General features: G+C 46.3%; 1 protein-coding gene across 1 annotated transcript in view; it reads left to right on the plus strand.

Annotated features, from left to right (window-relative positions):
* Positions 1–17,252, plus strand: part of LOC144136251 (CRISP/Allergen/PR-1-like) — a 36,648-nt gene extending 19,396 nt beyond the window's left edge. The window contains exons 3-9 of the mRNA XM_077668443.1: positions 3,411–3,498; positions 4,776–4,945; positions 7,452–7,558; positions 10,143–10,267; positions 11,360–11,503; positions 12,373–12,638; positions 15,584–17,252. Of these exons, the coding sequence (XP_077524569.1) occupies positions 3,411–3,498; positions 4,776–4,945; positions 7,452–7,558; positions 10,143–10,267; positions 11,360–11,503; positions 12,373–12,638; positions 15,584–15,682 (999 nt within the window). The 3' untranslated portion in view covers positions 15,683–17,252. The remainder of the gene's footprint in view (positions 1–3,410; positions 3,499–4,775; positions 4,946–7,451; positions 7,559–10,142; positions 10,268–11,359; positions 11,504–12,372; positions 12,639–15,583) is intronic.
* The last annotated feature ends 8,499 nt before the right edge of the window (positions 17,253–25,751 follow it).

Here is a 25,751-nt window from a genome sequence, read left to right on the forward strand (position 1 = left end):
GCGCTCAGTGGTAAAGTCGAGAGAGAGAGAGATCCATTAATTCATCTAGTTGATGCATACTCCTGTACTGAGGACTACAGCAGCGACAAAGTGAGTGAGAAATTTTGTCTTGGCCATAGTTGTTCACACGGAACTAACGTTTATGTGAACCAAGCCCCAATAATTAGTACTGCACTACCTCCGCTGGAAAGCCCAACGGCACACTAAGCCTTCCGCTGTAGCCAGGAATGGGACTTTGGGCCGAATTCACAATTATCTCATAGCATGAAAAAAAGCAGAACTTTGGGTAAGCACAAGCATAAACAGCGCCGTCGACTCTGTTAATTTATATAACATTCTAAGCTTCTAACGAGCGGTGCTTAGAAGCTAAACGAAGTGTCTCTGTAGACTAGAGAAGAAACGCACTTCTGTCAGTTTAACCCGGAAGCTGGCAGTTGTAACGCAGGAATGTTCGCGTAGACGAGAACGCAAGTCTCGTCCGTGGCTCGCGCAAACACTCGCGTTATCTCTCTCTGGTTCCGGAAAGGCTGCATAACCCTCTTGTCGAAAAGCACACCCAGCATGTAGACTGCGCGTCGACCATTCCGTGTCTTCGCTACGGGACGCCCTCACTGTGGGTGGGAATTTCCAGAGCTTAAGCGGAAGTCCTGGTGGAAGCCCGAAAAGAGAAAAGGAAGAAGTAGCGACTGTCGATGCTAAGGTGCATGTCCATCTGCCGTTAGTTACTGGCGTCTTCGCGGATATAGTGTGTGATAATATCCTTGTGTGAACTTGCTGGCTGTACTCAATACTTAGCACGCATGTTGTCATGGATGCCCATGGTTTTCCGTGCACAACCAAAATATGGCTTGGACTACGTAATTTGTTGACGTTTTCGTCTTCTAGATGTGACGAATGTACGGAGCTAGGAAAATGGAGAAGAGAGGGTGTGGTGTTTCAGGAGCCCTTAGGCACGTGTCATAGGTCTACTCAATTTCTAGGTACGCTCCGTCGACCTCACAGCATAAATGCATATACCGAATTTATTGATGCAAAATCGCAACTTCTGAGCAGGAATGCCACGAAGATTTTATTCAAATACTACTTCATTTTACCATTTTCAACGCTTGCTACTGGCCAGAGCTCTACAATGACTCCGCGATGGGTGGCATCTGCCTGTCGACGTGGGCGGTGTCAAGCATTGAATAGAATCGCTGAAAAAGAATCTTCATCTCATGCAGGGCCTAAAAGAGCTTGGCCGGTGCGTGCCTTGCCCTGCAGTAGTCTTCTTAGTTCCGCTACGGACAATATTAATTATGCAGCTGATTATTGCCTCTTGGCAATGATGATACTGTAATTAATTATTGCGAATGTGCTCTCAACTGTTTTAACTGATGTCCAGTAGCTGTGTAGTAATCTATACATATTTCGATGAGCCGCCACGGTGGCTGAGTGGTTATGGCGCTCGGCTGCTGGCCCGAAAGACGCGGGCTCGATCCCCGCCGCGGCGGTCGAATTTCGATGGAGGCGAAATTCTAGAGGCCCGTGTGCTGTGCGATGTCAGTGCACGTTAAAGAACCCCAGGTGGTCGAAATTTCCGGAGCCCTTCACTGCAGCGTCTCTTATAGCCTGAGTCGCTTTGGGACGTTAAACCCCCATAAACTAAACCAAACCATATTTCGATGCCAGCCACTGGGATGCGTTGTGGCATTCTTCCGTTAAGATCGTATGCCCACCCCTCTTTCCGATATCTCTACAAAGAACGCTGCGAGTAACAAGGGCGCCAGGGCACGCCAAAAACCTCCAAATCGCCTGAAAACGGTCGGCTTTGTTCGCAGCCAGCGCATTGGCTTCTCTATTACATCTACGGTGCAAAAGAAAAGAAAAAAGTCCTAGTTATGTCGCAGTATGTCCTGAAACAGGTAGTAGCCTAATTGGCACGCAAAATTAGTTCCGACTACACTCCACTCATTACTATAAAACTGCCTTTGTTGGTATTCCTTTAAGTTGCGTGTGCTCGCTTGCTTTTCAACAAGCAGCATTAATCGCACTCATTGGTTCCAAGCGAGCAGCTCTATTCCAGATTGTTGCCCACTACCAAGACGGTGTTTCGCTCGAACGCCTGCGTCCTTTTCTCTCGCCCTACGTTGCTCAATGCTTAGGTCGGTCAAGAGAGGGAGAGAACGTTATTATGTGGTCACGAGAGGTGCGCTTGCTGGGGAACGTTGGGGATGACCTGAAGGGCAAAATTTTCCAGGACCCTACGCCTCAGTCGAGTACGCTGGCAAAAAAAGAGCGGTAGTATCCATTGCAAGTGGGACAAATAGGGTTCAGGAGAAGGGCGCTCTCTCGGTACCCGCAACAAGTGCGCTGTTCTGGAAGCATGTGAAACAAGCTGCAAACATTTGCACATATGCTATAGCCCGGTCTCTGCCAAGGCTCCCATGTAGGCTCCGTGGCCTTGAAAGAGAGGCGCGTGACTCCCACCGAGTAGGGGCGGAGGATCTTTTGATTCGGTTGACCTCGCGATCATGCGAGTCGGCGGTGGTTCCCGGCAAAAACGCCCCTCCGGATGGCTGTGCCAAAAGCGATGCCGACTTCGGCAGGCTGCTCGAATGGTAAATAGCGACTGACGTTGAAGAAAAGCCTGTCACATCTTATCTGCGTCGGAGGGATGGTGTGTTAAATGCGATTCTTTTCAATGCGTTTAATGGTCGCTGAGAGCGCGTAAACAGTATTTTCGCCTTCCGTCTTTCTCGTGACATTGAGTGAATGAGTGAATGCTGTTCGTTCGCAATTTCTTTTATGCTGCGCCAGTTGGATTTCTCAATTATAGATAACTGCGGCATGGTCGGACTGACGGTGCGACGATAGCATCACGTGATGGTGATTATTCGTAGTTACTTATATTCATAGTTTATTTTTTCCTACTTTTGCCTTTAGTGCTCAATCCACAAGTTGTGAGCCATACTCTACCATCGCGAGATGGGATAAATTTTCAGGTGTTCAAAACAATGGGCACGCTACCCACAGCTGCATCAGCAGGTAGGATTTGTAGCTAGAAGAAAAGGAAAATATTTTTTTTTAATTGAAAAGAGACGCGCAAGTAAGAAAAAGGTACTAAAAATGGTGAATGCCATTCTCGCTATGGTGCAATGCCACGAGGAAACATGAAACGGGCTTGATTCTCTTGTGCACGACGAAGAGTAAATAGGGGCAGTTTTTGAAAGTGAAGCTGATAAATATACACATGAAAGGCAAGAGCAAAGAGTGTAATTTTTAACACTCCGCTCTGATGAGATTTCCTTCCTGGCGTCTTTATGGTCAGTTCCTGGTAGTTGTACCCATGTTTTCGCGTGTTTGCCATGTGATTACTGTTTCAGTTCAACAGCGCCGTGTAGCTGAGATTTTTGCCGCCTTCTCTCATGCAGGAGTGGGACGATGACCTGGCGAAGCTGGCGCAGGCACATGCCAACCAGTGCCAGTTTGAGCATGACTGCGCTGCATGTCGGTCACTCGGTAGGTGAGCCTACGACCTACACTCGTGGGCTATTTGAGAGGGAACAAAGTTTTTGCACAAAATTGTGAATGTTTTGGTTATTTCTGCCCTTAATTTGTGAATGACCTGTGGTATTATTTCACATTCGGAAAACTAGCTAATAAAAAAATGCTTGTTACACAAAATTAACGAGTATTTAATAAATGAATGCTCATACTTTTTTCGCCTTAATATTGCTCACGACAGTACCTTCATCTGATCACTGCATGCGAGAAAGCGTTACATTCGATTTATCTTCATTCGGCCCGCGGTCTAGTAAGCGCTACCTAGCTAAGATACAGCAAAACGAAGTGTTGGACTAGTTGTTAGACTTCAGCTAACTGCAAATAACTGCAAAGACGTTCAAACACTGAAGGTAGTTTGGACAAAACATTTTACTCTGACTCTCCTCTTTGTGGTACGAATGAGCGTATCTCTTTGCGAGATTGAATCGCTACTGCAGAAATTAGTGACTAGGGTAGACTTGGCGGCACAATTTCTCCTGACTCTTCGTGCGCGGAACTAGTTTCAAACAGTAGAACATTGCGTATGACTTTCCGTTTTGGTTCCTGTTTTATTCATGCACGTTTTCACTGGCGTACTCCGCGACAGATGCCTCGGTGCTGCAGGTTGAGGAACCTTATGAACCTCGGTTAACAAAACGGAAACCCGCATCCAGTGAAGTATGCTGCACGTACTACTGCGCACAGTAAAACGTGAACAGAACGGTTCAAAAACAATATCGCAAGCAATAAATGCACAGGTTGATCAAGCTTTTTCTAAGACAGGACGTCTTCAGTGAAGCACAGTGATACAGCCAACAGGGACATTGTTTAGCCTCTCCTCCACCATCGCGTTTTTGGCTGTTCGGACGGTATTGCGCCCTGCGCGTTTCGTTTTGACTGATGGTGTACTGAGCGGTTAACGTCGATATAGCATAGTGTTCACGGGCATTAAAAGAGTATATAAGTAGGAAAGTAAGTAATCCGCGAAAGGTTCAACAATACGCGTCGAGGATAAACACTGAATAGTAGGCGTGGAGCAAAGTTTTTCTCCGGCTGGTCGCAGCATTGCCCTTGTTGCCCGCAGTGACTCCCTTCTTACTGGAGGTTGTCACAAAGCTGTTCTATGGCTCTACGTATCGCCTTCGTGAAAGATTGGAATCGCGGAAAACACTCCTGCCTACACCTGCGAAACAGACAAGCTGCCCAAGTCGGAACGGCGTTGTCATGCCGATGTATCCTTTTCCCATTGACAGAGAAGTTTCCGGACGTCGGCCAGAACCTGTGCCTCGACCGCACCACAAGGAACAATCCCCAGCCGGACTGGGAGAGCTGCGTGCGCCGTTGGTACGACGAGGTGTCTCTCTTCTCCAACGCCTCGCGGTCCCCGTTTGAGTTCGACCTGCCCACCGGACATTTCACGCAGGTACGACGACCTCGCGTGAGCACGGAGAGTGGCGGTGATTGCGGATGAAAAGTGTGTCGGCAAAAGTGGCTTATGCGAGGTGCATATTTTCAGACTTTAAAGGTTGACGTTTTCTGAACACAAGCGGTCAGTGGTACCCGGAATCCTTAGCGGGAAATACGTGCACACGCTTTGTTCTAGTGGGGCCATCCAGAGAACATATGCCCGAAGGTGCTGTGCACATCACGCTGTTGAAGACACGGAGGAAAAGAAACTCGGGAGAGCGCGTGACGTTACGCGGCTGGCTTTCGCAGGCAAAGTGCTCATGAAGTCTTTCCCTCCTTCGGTTTTTCGCATTCGAGTCGGCCCCTAATGTTTCGGTGTTGGTTTGTTTTAGTGCGCGCGTCTACGCGGGCTATCCGAGGTATTCACGTGGCGTCACGAGCGCCATTTTGTGGGGCAGCGTGCAGCTTCAGCAGTGCAAACCGTAGCAGGTGGCGATAAGCCGATTAGAAACGCCTGCATATTTTTGCTGTTCTACATGCGCCATAAAATGGCCGTCACTGTGACATCGGTGGATACTCCCGAAGCACGGGAATCTGCAGTGGCGAACTCCAAGCCGCTCTTTTTTTTAGGTTTGTTTTCCCGCGCTGATCCGCGCATGCGCGCGCAGTGGTGATATCACAGGACGTCATCACGTGGTGTGAACACGTGGGGGAGTGACTCGCTGAATAAAATTTTTGCAACTATGCTTAAATCTTATCGCCGGACGCGCACTACTGGGTTTCAGTGCGCTAGCACTTTTAGTGGCCATTCCTGACATTTAGCGTTGTGTGCTTGCCTGAAGCCAGTTTTGTGGCGACAAGAGCAACCTGGATCACAACCAAAACCAGGCAACCAAAGCCCCACCGATGGCAGAACCTGCCATGGAAGGGCAGTGGTGCATCGCTTGACCGCTGCATCAGGATTGGGAAAAAGACTCCTAGGGATCTGTCTGTATACAGAATGGCCAATTCCGCATATATGGACATTAGCCCATTATATCTATCCGAACAACTGCCATCCCTGAACACTGGATCTGAACACCGGAAACGAAGTGAAAACCGAACTGCTAGCACACCTAATTCTCACTTGGTCTAACTACGCAAATCGACCATCATTTTTTTCCCGACATGATTAAAGAGGCTATACGTGCGATGTGGTGTATTAGCGCCACCTAGTGGGAAATAAATGAAGCGCAGCCACAAGTTTCTAGCTCTAGCGAGATGCTGGTGCAAGGCAGCGCTGCTCATTGTATTTCTTTCGTACAGGGCAGCGCGGGTGTCTATAGGGACACAACGAGGCCCAACGAGTAATACTTTTCTCCGCTCATTTAAGAAATATTAGGATTTGAAGTGCTGCTCTTGACCACACAAACCTCGGGCTAATGGCCGGCGCACGCACTCTGCTTTCCAAACTTCGTTGTTATAGCGTTGTTCCGCTCATTGGCGCCGCTGCTGATAGTTACTCGAGTGGAGCAGTTGAAATGTTAATGCTTTGGTCTAACAAGTACGACTGTGCTTTCAGAAACTTTTTTTCCGTGAGCTTGGAATGCGTTTTCGAGTTTGAACATTGGTTTTGGGGGAAAGGAAATGGTGCAGTATCTGTCTCGCATATCGGCTGACCCCTGAACCACTCTGTAAGGGAAGGGATAAAAGAGGGAGTAAAAGAAGAAATGAAGAAAGAGGTGCCGTAGTGGAGGGCTCCGGAATAATTTCGATCACCTGGGGATCATTAACGTGCACTGACATCGCACAGCACACGGGCGCCTTAGCGTTTCACCTCCATCGAAATGTTTTTGAGTTTATTTTGAAGATTAATGCATTGGCAGCAGCAGTAGCCAAGACGGTCTCATCTGGCACTAACTAAAATGCCTTCTTCTGCGTGCTTGCAAGGCACCAGCCTTATTACGGTCACACTATTACTGCGTACTGCTAATAAGTTCATATTGATTGCCCTTCATGCACACTTTGAAGTTGATATCTACTTACGTAATTAATGCAATCGAAACATGCTGAGAAACTTACTAGTCCCGCTGAAGTTGAGACAGAAAAGAGGACTCCCGCACCTCCAGTAATTCTCTCAGCTTTCCCAATATATCAGATGGGCATGTTTTCTTCATTCATTTGATTTGTGTATTTTAATGTGGTTCTCATAGACTGAAAGTTTAATTACTTAAATAAATACAGCATTAAATTCTGATGCTGTTTTTTCCGGTCGATGCAAACTTTAGTTTGGCATTTGGCAGTTACAATTTCCGGCATTTGCGGCCCTTGTTTCTGTATTTTTTTTTCATGCAATGGTATGGTCTCAATTAGGCGCCGGACTGTACGTAAGGACCTTCAAAAGAAAAGTGACAACAGAAAAGAGCAGCTGAGGAAGACAGACTGCATACCGTGGCCTGATAAGACAACCGACGATTTAATTTGCTGAAGACCGTGGTTCTCGTGGAAGGCGACTCTGATCACTTTCGCTGGGGCCTTTGCAGATGGTATGGGCGACCACATGGAAGATCGGCTGCGGCTACACACGCTACCCGTCTACGGAGCCTCCATTCATGTACGACCTGCTCTACACCTGCGACTACGGACCTGGGTGAGCATAGCTGATTAATATATACATAGAATGCGCTCGACAACAGTGTGTGCCAGGCGTCATCGGTGTTACGCCCCCCATCTATTACTTTGGTTTGAGCCTACTTTTGAATTCGCAGTAGCAACCCAAAATGAGTGCTTTCAGCAGTGCCAACGGTTCGCAACAATTTGAGACGTGGGACCTTTTTCTGAGTTTGTAAGCGATTCCCCTGTTCTCCGTGGAACGAGAAAGGGTCGTCCTTAGTGATGTGTCTTAAGGTGACGAGCGGCAGACTGTGGGTAATACGCAGATTTGTTCGGTAATTAGATCTCAATATGGGAAAATTGTCTGGCGATGTGAGGTTTGGATCCGTAAGGGCAAAAGAAAAGCGAGAAGAACAATGGACAAGAGTAATAACCTGGCTCCCAAGTGATACGATAGGAAAGCATGGTTCAAGAGCACGACGTGTAAAGCACTCGCATATCATTACTATTTATTGCTGCTCGGGTAGTCTCCACTGTATGGGAAAAAGCCGTGTTTCTGACTTAGCTTTGAAACGCTATTGCATGGGCGGCTAATGCTGCATAGCGCTGAAACAGAGTGCAGCCATTTTTATGGGGAAGCGACTGAACAGCGCTAACAGACGGGACTGAAGAGAAGAACGCAGACACATACACTGTGTCTGTGTTCCAACCTACCAGAACGAATGAGTCCTCTTCTTGAATTGTTGTGGGCTATGTAAGAGCAGCTGTGTGCAGGTCGAGTGCTTATGTAGTAGAAACCACTAAGCAGAACGCTTTTTGTGGACTAATAGCGATATTGGCTCTCCAAAAGCGTAGCTACGTCTAAAGCGAGGAGAACGAACAGTCGGAACAGCATAGCTTTACCGAAGCACCGGATTTCGGCCTCTGCGATTTCTTAGGCGCATCGTGTTTGTTAACAACAATGAGCCCATTAGCGGACAGCGCTAATCTCCTGACGAAGGGTAGGCAGGGAAGACGTAAACGCCGTGGCTTTGACGCGCAGGTGTTCCGCTCCGGACGCGTAGCGCGTGTAGGCTGCGCGACCACATGCAGCAGACTCGACTCGAAGGGAAAGGGAGGGAGGGAAACGAGAAAGGCAGAAATAGTGAAGCGTTGGCCGTCTGCGTAGCAACCCTTTTGCCCTCTCCCGCCCCGCAACTGCTATCTTTTATTTCTTAAGACAGAATAGTCTCGGGTTGTTTATGGGCAGCCTTTACGAGCAAGTCACTACACCCGGCCCTTCTTGCTTACGAATCAGAATAGTATGCCATGGAACTTCACAGTAAATGTTGCAGGTTGATACCGCCGTTTACACTGCTAACCCCAGCTTAAATTACCTTGGACAATACCGTACCTAATTCGACGCTGCCATATCACATGAAGAACGAACTCGATGTGCGTGCCTCGGTAACTTGTAATCGTTCGGTCTCGTCCGTTCAAAATGCTTGGGGGCCGTGCGGGCCGTGAAGAACTAGATTTCAGTCCTACCAGTGATCATCAACAGCCTAATTATCTACACTGGAAGGCAAATAGCTTTCTTTGGTCTGCCAGTGGTGGCCACCTTATCCTCACAAACTTCCTAATCTCATCTGCCCATCTGACCCTCTGCCGTCCCCTGCTACGCTTGCACACTCTTGGAATCTATTCCTCTAGCCCAAGGGGCCATCGGTTATCTCTCTTCAGCATTAGATGCCCGGCCCATGCCTTATTCTTTTTTTCCCGATTTCCCCCAGGATATAATTAACTGACCCACTCTGCTCTTTACGTTTCTCTTAACGTCGCACCTATCAATTTCCTTTCCATAGCTCACTGCACTGTCATTATTTTAAGCTCAAGACTTTCGGTTAGCTTCCAACTTTTTGTTGCATAGGTAGGTAACTGGCGTATTCATGCAGGAGGTAGTCGAGAAATACTACTATTCCAGTCCCCCTTTACGGATCGTCTTGCGGGAGGAATCTGGGAATTGAGGTGCAGATGAAAACTTCTTCGCTACCATTGTGCTCGACAGCACAGATTGCTAACTTTTCATGACCTAGAAGCTCGCAGAAGGAGACTACGGATTTGGGCTCACCCCTGGGCTCACCCCCCCGCATTGTAGGCATTGTAAACATTGAAAGATGCTTGTTACGTCGAAAACAGGCGCTTTGCCATTTTGACCGAAAGCGACGAGCTGATGCCAGTACTTTCTTTTCGCACTGATGCAAAAGAGAAGACCGGTCCAGAAGCTTTTATCGAATTATGCACGGACATAACGTAACACATTTTTATGTGTGCGTAGTGCATGTATATCTGCGGATATTTCGTACTTCATGCCCAGGGGGGCCATGCACTACTGCGGCTATCGTAGCCCACGCGCATTTTCGGTGCGTTCATTTCCCCATACCGTACCATGTCACACATAGTTCATCAGAAGTAGGACATGTCATTTACAAATCGCTTGACGAGCCACCCCTTTGACTTGCTAGCGGAAAGCAGATCGGAAAGCAGGTGGTGGCAGTCATTTCGGCCTCTCGGTGGTGCCTCAGTTACTCTGATTTTCGTTCATGGAAGTTTGTTCATGTTTCGACCCCTCATGCTTGCAGAGGCAACATCGTAGGAGGTGAAATGTACGAGGAAGGCGATGCGTGCTCCAACTGCCCTGAGGGAACTTGCTGCGGAAGTTCTTGCGATGAGCAGGGCATTGACACACGCTTCAAAGGACTGTGCAGTGAGTACTGCGAGCACTGTTCCGCCATTTATGAGGCTCACATTCGATTAGTTAGCAAGGTGCTGTGCCTAGCTTGAAAATGGGTTTAGCATTCAGCTACACTGCAGATCAGCCCAGTAAGCAGTCCCCATTGCCAAAAAATTCTAAACAAACCAAAGATATAAACCGGCCCATTTGTTGAGACCCGAGCATTCAACGGTCCATGTCCACCTTCAACCAGTACAAGAACTAAGATTTCAAAGCGTAGCTGTCAGTGGCTTGCCCCTGGCATGGGCGGCGTCATTGGCGTAGCACATCACATGACCGCGTGCAGATAACGTCACTCATAAAACACTTCTGATCGGTTCTCAGAATCATGACGCCTTCACGTTAGGTGCCTCTGATTATTTCTCGCGAGTCGTGACGTTATCACCAAGGGTATATGAGACGACGTTAACAATTCCTCCCCTATGCTACTCGCAAGTGATTTCAACGCCCATGTCCGAGAGCACAAGAACTTTGTCACTGATCTCACAGTGAGCATTACCAACGTAAATATAGCGACGCCGAAAAATGCAGTCGCTGTCACCAACAATGGTTGCATTTCACCCACGAAGGCTGCGCAGTATGACTTATTATAGAGTATCGTAAGTATTCTGCGATTTTTTTCTTTGTTGGCTCGTAAACAATATTTTTCCCTATACACGGCAGACTGCATTTACGGCCCTTTATCTAAATAGTATAGGTACAGCTGTAGGCACAGCTCAAGTGTAGGCCGCACTGCTTCGGCATACTATATGTATTCATTTTATTTGATCCCTTGTGGCGAGTGATATTACATGACCACGGCTGACATAAAAGAAAATTATTGCAGGCCGTCAGGTGATGTTTATTGCATGCTATCAATTCAACTCTGCTGACACTTATAGTGAAGTTAATCTATATGTAATTTTTTGTCGTGGTATACACGAAGTTGATGAGCAGTCAATACCTTTCTTGCAAAGCCATTGTAGTATAGCTCACTGTTGCCCTCCCGATAATGATTTGTCGCAAAAAAGAGCTCAACACACAGAAAAGAACTTTTACTTTACCACTACTTCTGTGCATGTGCAGAGCCGACGACACCTGATGGCCCCAAGGCGAGCGTAAGCAAGAAGCAGCTCATTTGGGCGTGCCTTTTCAACAACGAGACGGCCGAGTCCTGCGAGACGGTCTCCCATCCTGCAGACGCTTTCACCTCGAAGAAGCTGTTCGGTGGTACGGTTTTGAGATGGACTATATTTTGAGTTTTTTACTCCCTTTCGCAATCCATGCCTCTTGCAAAACATCATGTCGATGAGTCTTTGATATTCAGGTTCCTGTGGAAACGACGTCCCACATCTATGCCCCACTTTTGCTTTGTTTTTCGGGGCGCTTCTATACCATCATGATGAAATCTTAACGGCTCGGCGTGGCTTACTACTTAATCAGGAGCATTAAAGAGCACCGTCTATTGACTGAAATAATGAACCAATCGCTGCCTCCAATCGCCACCACCGGCCGATTGCTCAAGTAAACCACGTGCTTTGACCACGCGCCATTTTTTGCGTGGATCTCCGAGGCTAGCCGCACCGAAATTTGTTTCAATATAGCAGCAACCAGTCGTTTCGCTGCGGGCGTCTCGATATTGAATGAAGTTGGACGAAATTTTTTAAAAACAAACCATCAATGTTTTTTTTTCTTTTTTTTGCGTGTGTTGGGCATACGTTAACATACCCACAAAGAACCAGAGATATTTGCTAAGAACAATAACTTCATGGAGTTGCGTGCAGCTTCTCTTTAATTTAGTCTCGCGAGAGCCTTGCTGAGCCTACGCCCAACAGCCGTTCACCTGTTAACTGTTATTTCTTTTTAGCGCATTTGTGTTGTGCACTGTATGCTTCATCATGTGACTTGCGTAGCAAGTGCGCGTGGAGACACTTGCTTACTGTACATTGTGATAAATTGCAACTTTGAAAGTGCCATCCAGGTCGTGTTACTGAGAGCACGGGAGCTTGTAGGCACTTCTATCGGCCGAAATAACTGCCCCGTTTCGCCGCGGAGATCAGTTACGCGCAGAGTGCGCTCACTGTTTCCTGCACGCGCAGCGGGTTACCTGGAGGCCGTGGTTGAGGGCGGCAAGCGAGCAGAGCTCACCTTCCAGCGGGCCATCAAAAGCCCGCAGTCGCCGTTCTGCATCAACATCGAGTACGCCAAGGGCCCCAGCATGGCGGGAAACCCCGCCGACGGTTTGCTCAGACTACTCCTCACGTCGCCCGCACTGCCGCTGTTCCAGATCGACGCCGAGATCGGCGGAGACTACGTGGGATTCCAGAAGTACTCCTTTTCGCTGGACTTCCGCATACCCGTCCAGGTAGGCGGAGCAATCGCGGGAATTTGTCTTAAGTCACTTGAGTTTGAGAGATGTAGGCACCTCAAGCGCCAGAATAGAGCAGAACGCATAGTTTCTGCCGAGATTTCACGTTAAGGTGGTGGTAGGTGGGTTAGTCTTCGGCCAGATTTCGGACGTGCCACGATGCATAGTAATACGGCGGCCACTTCAGCGTTATTTCTATTCATGTGTAAGTCTGTCACCCTGATGAAAAAAGAAGCATTAGATACAGGCTACGGCAGGACGTGCGATTATTGACTTCGAACTCTGAGGTGCTCCTTGATGACTGCCCAATGAAATGCGTGAATGACGCTCCAGTTCCATGGTCAACTCAACCTCTCGAATGTGATAAATCTTTTCCGTTCTAAAAGGAACAACTTACCGCAATCTATTCAATACCACTTTCTGACCCTTCAGAAAAAATGCAATTGTGAAGAGTTTTACACTAAAGAATCCAAACGCGCAAAATCTGTTACGTCTTTGATTGTCTGAAAGAGATTCTTGGCAACCGAAACCGTAAATGACGATAATATATTCAATGCTGAAACAATCGCGATCCTCATGAGCGTAGAAAAGATTTTAGGAAGCAGGATAATAAAATCTATCGTATACACGGAGTCACTTAGTGCTTTTTTAGCGCTTGCGGGTGCGCGGAGAATTATGAATGCCATTTTAAACACATTGTTAGGGTGTATCATAGTGTTTGAATAGATGTCTCTAAGAAGCATTTTGTTGGGCCCCTAGCCGGTGCGGAACATGTTAGTGACGAAGCTGACAAGGCGGCAGCATTTGCGTCCAAAATATGGTACTTATTGTAATTACTACATTCTTTACTAAACCATAGACAGCGCACAGAACACAGAATATCCCATTAAATTTGCAATATTTGAGTTCAAAGAAGAGGCAGTAAACCGCGTGCTATAACGCCTCATGTGGGTGGCTGGAAGGAACAGCTTAGAAATCGCTTTGATGAAGTGGCTTTGCCAAGGATAAGCCATACATACCGGACATCAAACCTTTTCCCTGTATGTGATAAATGCGGACGTAACGAATCTGTTGTGCATGCTCTCCTCGAGTGTAATCGCTGTGACGGCGTCTGGAGAGCATGTTTACCTGAAGTGCAGAAGCAGTGTATCTCGCTTCGCCCTGAACGCTCTTGCACCTGATTCACTAAATCAACAGAGAGCAAAATAATGAAAGGCAATTTTTTTTGTTTTTATAGTTCATCTCTCTGAATTAAACAGTGGACATGAGTCCGGAATTTTGTGCTGCCTGCACAGTGCGCATTTTTGAAACTGTTTATTTTTGCACGAGATTTAAATGTGATTTTACCGTTTACTGAGGGCCACTTGTGGTTCTATAATGACCGACACATGCCAAAAACTTCTCATCCCAAGAACGTCTAATATCAGTTTCTGGCACTCTTTGCCCTCAGATACCCCTGCTGCGATAAATACCACTAATCATCATCATCATCATCACCACCAAATATTTGTAGATTGAATCTGAATATTTTGAAGTTATTGCTTGCTCTGAATAAGCAAATCTGTTCCAGGGGAGTGAGGGCATTTTATGAATCCTTTACGACGACTTTCATACAAGAAACTGGAAAAAAAGCTATGGCGGAATAGCGTGGAGTGCGGTAATAGAGTATAAGTTGAACCAAACGTTCAAACTGCAAAGCAGCTAAGATCACTGCACTTCTTCTTCTTCTTTGTTCTTTGCGAACATAAAGCCCAAAACAGGAAAATCTTCTCTTTGCCTGATGGAGATCTCATTATAAGCAAAACTAAATTCAAGTAAATAGCATCTGCAGCGACAGAGCAGTACTGGCTTTGCAAGTCTTGTATGCACAGGCCTTGAAAGCTTTAATTCACCGAACAACATCTCTGATTTTTCCAACACGGTTTTTTTTATTAAGCATCCAGAAGTGTCAATTCCAAAGTTGATACCTCCTCTACGTAGGTTATACGTAGCAAAAACCCATGCTTTCTCACTGATTCGAATGTTCTTAACATTTTGTTCTTTTTTATACGAATGTCTTGGAAGTATGCTATGGAATCCAGCTTGTTGAAATGACTCTGCGTTGGCGTGAGGATTGCGGTGCCAGGTAATGTCGCTTTTGCGCAGTCAATAAGGAAACAGCAGCACCTGTAAAAGAAACATGTTCTCAGTTTGTTGGAATATAGTATTTAAAGAGCAAAGGGCCTGAGGAGTATTTTTGTGCTTGCTGGTTTTTTTCGGTCAGTTATAGCGTTTAGACCAGCGACAGGCTTGTTCAGGAGGAGCACGATGCCACACGGGATTTTTCGGGTAATTCGGAATGGCAGGCAGACACGGAATACTTGTATTTGAAAGGGAAATCTTTGTAGCCTTGTGGGAGTCTACGCAACAACAATTGGCGATAACTGCGTACTGCAAGAAATCATTGCCATGTTTGCTGCTTCAGGCTCCCGTTGCGGGCTTTGGTGCATGTCGACTAAGTTCTTGTTTCGAGGTGTTAGTCTATTTCGATCCATTCAGCAAGGAATGGCGCTCGAAAGCATGGGATTAATGTATAGCGCGTGCGAAGAGGCTGCACTACGAACAAGGTTTTGTATAGCGTGTCGCTTTCGCGATTCCACATTTCGGACGCATGCACCGTGCGTTCTATAGAGCGAACCTGGTACCTCGATTCCTAGGAGAGGCGTTGACAACACTATTCCAGTTGGGGATATGTCTAACGGATGCGCACAAAGTTCTGCTAGTTGGTGCAAAATGCGATTAGAATATGGTCAGAATAAAACAAATGCCTTGGTCATTGCGTCAGGACTCTGCAAGATATGCCTCATGACACACATTTAGAATAAGGAAAAAAGTCTCTGCAAAGTACTTTGAAACTGGGCTGTTGCAAGCGTGCAGCTGACGGGTCTCTCTTCTCCTCGCAGGTTGGCTTCTCTTACTCTGTTCCAGCCAACAAGTCATCGCAGTACTTCAACCTGCACAAGCTTGTTGTCACCCAAGGACCCTGTTCGCAAGCCTTCTGAGGACTCAACGGGGTCACGTCCGTGAACTTTTTCGTTAAAGAACGGCCAAAACGTGTATCGTGACGGCCCTTGTTTGCCTGTGCACGGCAAATGCGCACGACACAGGGGAGTATTATTAACTGAACTCAAAGTATCCTGTGAGGCGCCCTTACCAGGCCCTTGAGGCGACTGCGCATGGCTAGTGTTGTGCTCAACTGACAGGCAGGTTCTGAACTCATGGTGTCTTACCTTTATCACAGATGTTTTAGCCTACGATGTGCTCATTATCTTTACTACTTCATTTTGTGAACGCGCTGTGATTTATTTAGTACTGTTCTTTTCCTGTGTTGACAAGACACAAAACTAAAAGGTAAAAAGGGAGGGCGTTTTCTGAGGTCAATTATCTGGCTTTGCATCCTTTTTCTGAAGTTTCCTGTGCTCTTTTCAGATGTATTTCATACACTGCATACAAACGGAGTTGCACTGCTAATGTGATGTGAAAGTAACATCTGCGAAGACATGTTACGGCGTCAGAACTGCGTATTGCGCAAAATTGCAAAAAAAAGGCCGCATGGTAATAGGTGCTGTGAATATGAAAATGGACGACACAGCATGCGCTTGAAGTGGAAAAGTATTATGTGACATTTATATTCCACCATTTCGTCGTCTGTGACATTTGAAACGACATGGTGCGAAGTCACCAGTCACCATGGTGACTGCCGCTTAACGTGATTTCAATATGCAGGCTCTACACAAGCCAGAAATTCCTGTTCGGTGTTTTAAGGTTAGTGGTTCGAAGTCTCCAGCTGCTTTTGTAAACTTGGGAACCTTGTTTTTTTTTTTTTCTAACTGACCGGACTGGCCGCAGGGGCTGCAGTTTTAACGAGAGTACTTAAATATATTGAAGTGTCTGACAATACAGTATCTTACTCTCTTGTTGTCTGGGATGTACTTCACTTCAATTCAGATAATTCATAAAAATCATTATTGTATTTTCTTGTCATTATGTGGTTTTACGAAAATGGTGTAACTTGACAGCAAGAAAGTGGCCTCTAGTTTCAATGGAGCTTTTTAGGATGTTTATTTCTTTGCATTTCTGACTCCATACCGCACTTTAGGGTTACTTGTTGCTCTAAGTGGCATAATAATTGAAGGCATGGCTGTGTCTGGAATTGTAAGCATGCTGTCTTTTTCTCTTTCTGTAAACCAAATTACTCAACAACGCCTGGCAATGATACGAAGGGCTAGTGTTCTTCGAGACGGAGCTCCTGAGCAAGCGCAAGTTGCTTTAACGGTTTAGATAGCTCCTAAAAGTCCCTACAGCACTGTTTCCGTGTATGTACATAAGAATCATGAAACTTTTACAAGACCTGTTTATAAATATTTACATCTTTCATGTCATATACGATTGCAACGTGTTCGTTTCTTTACGTACAAAACATTATGCATATTCATGTCTTTTTTTTTAGTATTGCATGTTTTGTCACGGTCTCCATAACATCCTCTTCATCTCGTGTTTGAAACTCGAAAAGTGTTTTAATTTTAAGGTGAAGCTTGTGTATAGTGTGCAATAAATGTCTTTACCCCTTGCTGCCCTGCGTCATTAAATTTATCACTTAAAAAAGAACAATGTGCACTATTACGCATTCCCACAATCGCCGCCCACAAATTTAGAGTCAACCAAAATTCAATACCTGATCCTTCCAGTTTAATGGATATGACCTCCGCTTCGTTCTCAAGAAAAAAAAAACTGTGTGTGCAAAGAAAAACGTGGGTGTCGAGAACAACTACCAATACAGTGTAAGGGGCGCAATGACAGACACATTTGTATCTTCGGCGCGAAAGTTTGACATAAAATATTCCAAGGCCGTTTTTTGGAGCACTGAGTATGGCAGTTCCGTAAATTTTGCTGACAACCGACAAAACCTTGAGAATAACGCTAAGAAAGACTCATACTGGGCGCTTCAGGGTGTGGTAATGTGCTCTTTTGTGGTGGATTTCACTGGTTAAATTCGAACGAATTTCCTCGTTGCTCGCGAAAGAATACATTATCGTTTTTGTGACCTGATGTGGCTGCGCAATGCCAGTTAATAGTAGTTTATTTTTTTCTGTTGCTTAAGAGTCTTTGCGGTGAATAGTAATATTGGAGGCCCCTTTACCTTAGAAAGACTGCAATGAATGCATAGTAGACTTATTCATTTAATTTTCAGTATTTTGTATAATTCCTGCTTGCTTACAGAGGTCGGCAGACAGCGTTACGCTACATTTATGCCAAAAATCAATACTTTAGTATCTTCCATAGCGAATTCGTATCAACAATTGTGAATAATGCTTTCCGATTCCATAACGCGGTAGAAACACAGATCTTAATGCATCGTAATTCACAATGCAGTGAAAACTTGGCTGTGAATGCTTACAGTGCACACATACTTGTCCGCGTGTGGCTAGGACAAATTACAAACATTATCTGGAGAACAGTAATAATAATAACAAAAACATCAAGGCTTGCTTGAAACCTGCCGCAAATATCTCTTTTAGCAATAAACTTGCGACGAAAAACTCGGGATTATTTCGACGGAAGGAATTCGCATTGTGTTGTTTCAGAGGTGAGACCACGAGAAAAAAATAGCAAATTTCTGCTCAGTTATAATGATTAATGGCAACAGAAGGTTTATTCAACTATTATTTTTGTTTTCTATTTAGCAAGCATTCGAACGGTTCCTATTGGCAAAAGCATGGGTAATGCGGGCACATTATTGCTAATAACTTCGAACCATGCAGCTGTCACCCTTAAGTGAAATTTTAAGATTATGTTATACGACCAAAAGGGCACAAGTATGATATAATAAGCACACCGGAACTGTTTTTGTTGAAAAATGAATGGCATCTAATACGTAGCACGACCAATCGAAAAGCTAGCTCAACTTTAAATGAGAGTGAGCAGGAATTCAGGGATGACTTGGGACTGAGCTGAGTTCTCTCTGTCTGAACGCATGAATAATACTATCGAAAATTTAAAATTATAGCCTTAAGTTCATTCAGTTCATTCACTTAAGTAGTCTGCGCCTTTGAAAAGAATGCGGCGAGTGAAGAGACAGAATCCTCTATCGAAGGCTTTCGCCTCTGGACCCTGAACACATGCGCAATCAATCGTACTTTCAGTTTTAGTTGTACCTGAATAAAAATAGGAGAAGTGCGAGAGTTCAAAGACTGCAGAAAGAACTAGGGAGAGAAAACAAGTGGAGACAAACAATAACAGGCAAGCAAGAAAGAGCAAGAACGAAGACTATGAAGCCAACGAGTGACGCTGACAAGCGGGGCAGCTGCTGCCTAATGGATAGCCGTGCTCCGTAACGAGCAAGCTCGCCTCGCTGGCAAACTGACCTCGCAAGGCTAATCTCTGCGAGAAGGGCTTCTAGCACATATAACGCTCACCAGCAAGCGTCGTTTGCCTCGTCCGTGTCAGCCCGGCGGGCAGCCGTAAGCTTTTGGCAACACGCAACGTGGAGCCGAGTTGCTCTATTAGCCTCGGCACAGCGGGGCGAAAAAGTCGCTTTAAGCAGGAGCAGCAGATCTGCACAGCAAATGGCAATGAAAAGTCCGCGCGGCTTTAGTAAGAAAAACGCTGTCAGTTATCAGAAACAGTTTTGTCGGCGACAATGACGGACAACGAGCAGTATCGGTGACGTGTGTATAGCCGTTGGGACATAGAAAGTAATTTCGGCGTTTCAGCAGGCCAAAGCTTCGCAAACCTGTCGTGAGTTGTTGACGAAAGCAGAGCCTAGGACAGCTTAGGTTCAACGCGAGAAGATAACACCTTCTGCATAAAGGTATGTTTCGTGCATTGCATCTTGACGGTACCATATAACTTTTGTGGGAAAGTTCAGATAATGAAGAAGGACGTTCTGGCGGGCTAGTTGATTCATTATGAACAGAAAGGGTATAAACTGCGCGAACAAGACGGGACGAGAGGCACACAAATCGACAGACAAAGCGCAGTCTTCCAACTGATTTTATTTGTGAAAAACACACCGTTAATAAGGCCAGAGAACATAAGAAAAAATAAGAAAAACACTATCACCACAGGGTTCAACGATAGAAACATCAGCAGAAATTTGCAGGTTAATCTTAATCAGATCCGATGTGAACACGAACGTGCCTTTCTAAACACTCTAGCTCTGGTGTCGATAGCGACAGCGAGGGCGAGCTAACGCAGTCGTCACCCCTTTTGGCTATCATTAAAGCTTCGATAACCTCCCTTTCAGTTTTGCTGCGTGCATAGGAGAGGAAAGCAGTTTTGTCTAGCAAGAGAACGCAGTTGCGGCTGTCACAGTTTTTGCAGTGTAATGGCAGATTGCTGCCTGTGCCGGTGTGCATCGATCGTCTATGCTCAAGGGCTCGCTCATTGAAGCACCGGCCAGTTTGGCCAATGTAAACCAGCCCGTAAGATAGAGGTATCTGGTAGATAACCTCGGAGGCATACCTGGTGAACTTGGTCTGATGATTCTTCTTGCATGACCTGCGTTCCGATCTTGTTTCTTTTTTCTCTTCCGAGAGCATGGGACAGACGTTTTTCAACTTACAAGGCGCTGAAAACACTACTTTTATTCCATATTTGCCTGCCACCTTCTTGATGCTGTGGGAAAGGCAGTGAAAATATGGCATGACGAAGGGAGGGGTCCTGTCTGCACTTGGATCTTTCCTTATTGCTTTTTTCATCCTCTGAAGAAGGCACTCACATGAGCTGCGAATTACTTCCTGAGGGTAGCCCGCGGATTCAAGTCGCTTGACTTGATTATGGAAACTAGATGAAAGAGAGTGAACACATGGCTTATGAAGGGCAGACAAACAACACGACATGATAATGCTACGCTTCACTAACTTCGAAGGAGCACTTTTATTAGGTAGGAGGCTTTTGTTGGACCTGGGACTGTAAGCCCAGCAGACATGAACACCAGAAAAACGCAATTTTAAATCTAGATACTGAATGCGGTTGTCCCTTGTTACTTCATGAGTAAAGCGGAGTCCTTGCCCCTCAGAGGAGAAGGTGGCGAGAATGCTAGCAACCGTGTTGTCAAGGTCAAGATTAGTACAGTAATCTAATATCACAAGATAGTCGTCAACATAACGAAACACATGGAACACCGGATGCTTTGAAAGCTCTAGTTTCAGGCCCCTGTCAAAGGAAGCCAAAAATATGTCGCACAAAACAGGAGCTACAGAAGAACCGATACAAATGCCAGACTTTTGAACATAAAATTGCCCGTCATGAAAGCTAGCGGTAGAGTTAAGATAAAACTGCAAAAGTTCTAGGAACTGCTCTGTGCTAATGCCAGCAGTATTCTGGAAGTCAACGTCACCATGTTCGTCAATACTGTCTCTGATTGCTTTGAATAAACCATCATGAGGCACGGAGTAAAACAAATCTTCTACGTCGATGGAAAACGCCGTAGAAGATAACGGAATTCCGTCTTCCAGGACTTTTACCAGGTCCTTCGAGCTGCGGATGAGGTAAGGATCACCGCCTGCAAGTTTATTGACACCAGAGCTAGAGTTTTTACAAGGGCACGTTCGTGTTCACATCGGATCTGATTAACCTGTAAATTTCTGCTGATGTTTCTATCATTGAACCCTGTGGTGATAGTGTTTTTCTTATTTTTTCTTATGTTCTCTGGCCTTATTAACGATGTGTTTTTCACAAATAAAATCAGTTGGAAGTCTGCGCTTTGTCTGTCGATTTGTGTGCCTCTCGTCCCGTCTTGTTCGCGCAGTTTATACCCTTTCTGTTCAGATAATAAAAGCTCGGTTAATGCTGCGCAACTTAGGAACGAAGATTCAAGTGGCCGTCCCAAAGGCTCTAATGCAACATTTTTCGTATCATTAAGCTCTGCAAAGTTGACCACATATGTCTGAACACTTGCTTCAGTTTGTGTCACAGTTTGCTGCTTGAGAACTGTACCTAACGCCTTGCTTTTGGCTGCACAGCGGCAGAGCTGCAGAGCTGAGGACTTGATGGGCTTAACCAATTGAAGAAGGCGGCTTGTGTGGAGAGAAAAAAGAAATTTTATTGTAACACATCTTTGCGTTTGAAGGTGGTTCTCCTAATTCATAAGCAGAGCGCAGGCTCCAATATCCCGAGCACGGCGTATCAGAAGAACCTGGTGGCGTGGCAAGGAGCAAGGGTCTATGAAGAGTGAATGCAGTTAGTTTCCTCAATGCGAAACTCTAGAAGAAGCTTTATGAGCGTCATGTATTCTTTCGTTGCGGGTCCAGTTTAATAGGACGCAAGGAAGTAGGGGTGCGCGCATGTAAAGGATTGCGACCTCTAGCACTTTAGTGATGTACTCAAGTGGTGAACTGACCTTAAAATGTTGTTTTCGCCTGTTTCCACTTCAGTCGACGGCGACGAGTCGACAAGTTGTGTGGTACTGTTTGCGACCGGAAGAAAATTAGCATAAGTTAAGGAAAAAATGCAAAGCAAGCAAACCAGTCCAACGTGAGTGACGTTCTGGAAAAAGGCAACGAACTAAAAAATGAAGATCCAAGCAAAATTTCAGCCCAGGCGACAATACTGGGCGCGGCCATAATGTTTTTCTTGAGTGGCGCTCAGTGACTATCTGATGTGGGTATTGCGGCTTAAAACTAGCTCAGAATTCATATGCGTTGCAGGAGTGTCAGAAAAAAAAAGAACAGAATACACAAATGCAAGAATGACTAATATTGCAAATATAACAAAAAACGTCATGACATGAAGATCAATGTTATTATATCGGTACAGAGCAGCGGAAATCGGGAGGAACAACATTCTGAATGATCGCGGCGTTCGAGGTAGGTCATGAAGCGAGTTGAGTGAATCCATATTCACGCCGTTTCTCTTTTGTCTGCGTTGACTGTAACCGCCCGAAAATGTACTGGAGGCGGTTTATTAAGTGGATGGGACAGAAATGTCTTGGCATTTTCTCTCAGCTGAGCGTGAACGCTAACACCTGTGGCGCACCGGTTACGATGTAAGGAGTTTTCTACGCGTCAAATATCAGCTGCCAGTCGAGAAGTGGGTTACAAGAGCCGTGTATGGCAAGAGGAGCACGAACACGTCGGGGTAGTTTGTCAAGAAAGGTTTTATTGGCCTTCTTTTTGGGAAGAGATCATTTGTACGTATCACGACTCGCGCTGGTTTAAGCCGACGGCCTCTCTGAAACAATCAGGGACGCTATCACCTGTAGCACGGACATTCAGCTTTCTTCCTAATTAGTAATGGCATATTTTAGTTTATTTGTTTTTTCCATCATTCATCCCTACTTGCATCAACGCCAAACTGCTGATTTTGGGTAGAGGGAAGGAATGAGCTTTTGCGTTTAGTGGGTTCAAAGCACGGTACTTCCGGCGGCAATCGTATGAGAACAAGCCTATTTAGGACTGTAAATTTAGCCACATATCCCCGCTAACACTATTGCTTCTCTCGTCGTACTGAATTGCGCCATTCACGTTAAAGAACACCAGGTGGTCGAAATTTCCGGAGGCCTCCACAACGGCGTCCATCATAGCCTGAGTCGCTTTGGGACGTTAAAGGGGCTCTAAAACGCCTTCCGAGGAGAGCACATTAACTCACTTAATCACTGCACTGTGTTGCCATGAAAACCGGAGCCAAATAATACTCTTCTGCTAGCTGCAGACAACCCACAATCGCGTGTCAAAGTTTGGCGAGTCCTTCCCGGCGATTTTTTCATGCTCGCGCCCTCCTCCGTCCCCCGCATCTGCGTAGACAAGGTGAGAGGTGGCCATTGGTTAGATTATTTCAGACGTCAGGCAGCTACCGGGGCCGCGGCCAATAAGCCGCTTATCTCCGGCGGGTCGGGAAGCTCCGCTCCCAGAGGGGGGTCGGCGAAGGAGCGCCTACCTTCCAGCGTGCAAAAAGAGACGATAGGAGAGAAAAAGGCGCGAAGGCGCTGAAATTCAAATTCTAACTACAGATAGCTCACCTTCTACAAAGCGCATTAAAAAAAATCCTTGCTGGACACTATTCGTGAAGCGGCGTGCTTCAATATCCCAAGCATGCCGCAACTTTATTAGAGCCCCCTTTACAGCCCCTTTAAACCCTACCAAACCAAACCGAATTGCGCCATTGTTACTATAAATTGTGACCAAATTGTTTCCTTTCCTGCCACACGCAGAACTTTAGGCTGGTTTCCTTGCACGCAACAATCAGTGTAGCTCTGTTACCGCAGAAATCGCCATATCAAGTCATAAGAATGACTCTGTGCCCGATGTGCATATTCGATGGAAGCCAGCTTTTTCTGCGTCCATCTCTTTACGTGTGTTTATGCAGCGGACGTGAGCTTATGACGCCTAATACGACGCTGTAGCGAGTGGCAGAGAGGTGAAGCCAGATGTTGCCGAGCACAACAAGCGCCCAAGGAGAGAGCGGCTGTCGTAATAACATCTCCAGTTGAAGGGAGTGGCAGAGCGATCAGCAGCGCCAAGCGTCACACGGCAGCTGCTCGAGCTCAGCACATGTGGAAAGCAGCGAGCGCATGCGATGGTGTGCAGTGCATGAGGAATAGCAAGAACTGGTCCAACTTTTAATGCGCAGTCTCCAATCCGCCAAATTACACAATCGCCTTTACTGATTCTTCGCTGGTCAAGCTCTCAATACGTTCTCTTGGAAGCGCATTTCATCTCAGTTGGTTAAATGAACACGGACTTAGCATTAAAAAAAATTGCTTGAAAAATCGGCAGAAAAAACTGACAGCGGTTACCCCTGTGTAACACGATATTTCGTGAGAGCTGTTAAGGTATTTGTATTTTACGACATGTTGAGGTAGAGCATACGAGTCGACTTCATGTATGTACAGAGATAGAGCGCCCTTTTTAGTTTTCCACTCATACTCTTTTTTTAGACAAGCTCTCCTCTCTCGTCCGCCGCTCTGGGTGCGTGGCGCAACTAGTTACCCTCTCCTCGGGGTGCCGCCAAGGTGGCTCAGTGGCTACGGCGCTCGGCTGCTGACCCGAAAGACGCGGGTTCGATCCCGGCCGTGGCGGCCGAATTTCGATGGAGGCGAAATTCTAGAGGCCCGCGTACTGCGCGATGTCAGTGCACGTTAAAGAACCCCGGGTGGTCGAAATTATCCGGAGCCCTTCACTCCAACGTCCCTCGTAGCCTGAGTCGCTTCGGGACGTTAAACCCCCATAAACCAAACCAATCTCCTCGGGCGGCGCCATTCCACAGTAACCACCCTCCAGATGGTTCCGTCATTATCTCCCTCCGGTTGCGTATTCCTACGCTCATATCATCCTCCTTCACTGGCAACCGTCCTCCCCCTCCTTGAGGGTAACTACCCTCCGGGTACTTACCGTATAAGGGACGCCGTTGTGAAGGGCTCCGGGAATTTCGACCACCTGGGCTTTTTTAACGTGCACTGACATCGCACAGTATGCGGGCCTCTAGAATTTCGGTTACCAGCCGAGCGCCATAAGTGCTGAGCCGCCGCGGCGGCTGGAAATACCATTAATGCATACCAGAATTTCCGCACAACATGTAAGTCTGCATGATATTTTACATCGTTATGGGAAAGCACGAACTCGATTTGTTGCTTTTCTCGCTCTCAGGTGCCGGTGTGGATTGATGTCGTATCTACGGAGGTCCGAATATATTTGTGACATATGGCTCACCTTGGCGGGAGATATACGGAGGGCATGCAGATTTCACGCTTCGATGACAGATTACGTTTCACGCAGCTGCGTCGGCCGCTCTTTGGTGTCACCGGAGTGAGTGACTAATGAACCCACGCGCCCGCTGAGTTCCGGGGTTGTGTACAGCAAAATTTCAGCAGAACTCGAATCACTGAAGCGAAAGAGAAGGCAGAATTTTTCTTTTCATAACGACCGTTGATTGAGCGACAGCTAAATCCTTGGGTGGCGACTAGTGGTGCACTGTGCTGGGTGCTGGTGCACTGTGCTGGGTGCTGGTGCACTGTGCTGGTGCTCTTACAACTTTTTTTAATTGGTTTTGGGGGGAAAGGAAATGGCGCAGTATCTGTCTCATATATCGTTGGACACCTGAACCGCGCCGTAAGGGAAGGCTAAAGGAGGG

This window comes from Amblyomma americanum, chromosome 6 (assembly GCF_052857255.1).
Source record: "Amblyomma americanum isolate KBUSLIRL-KWMA chromosome 6, ASM5285725v1, whole genome shotgun sequence".
Taxonomy (NCBI): domain Eukaryota; kingdom Metazoa; phylum Arthropoda; class Arachnida; order Ixodida; family Ixodidae; genus Amblyomma; species Amblyomma americanum.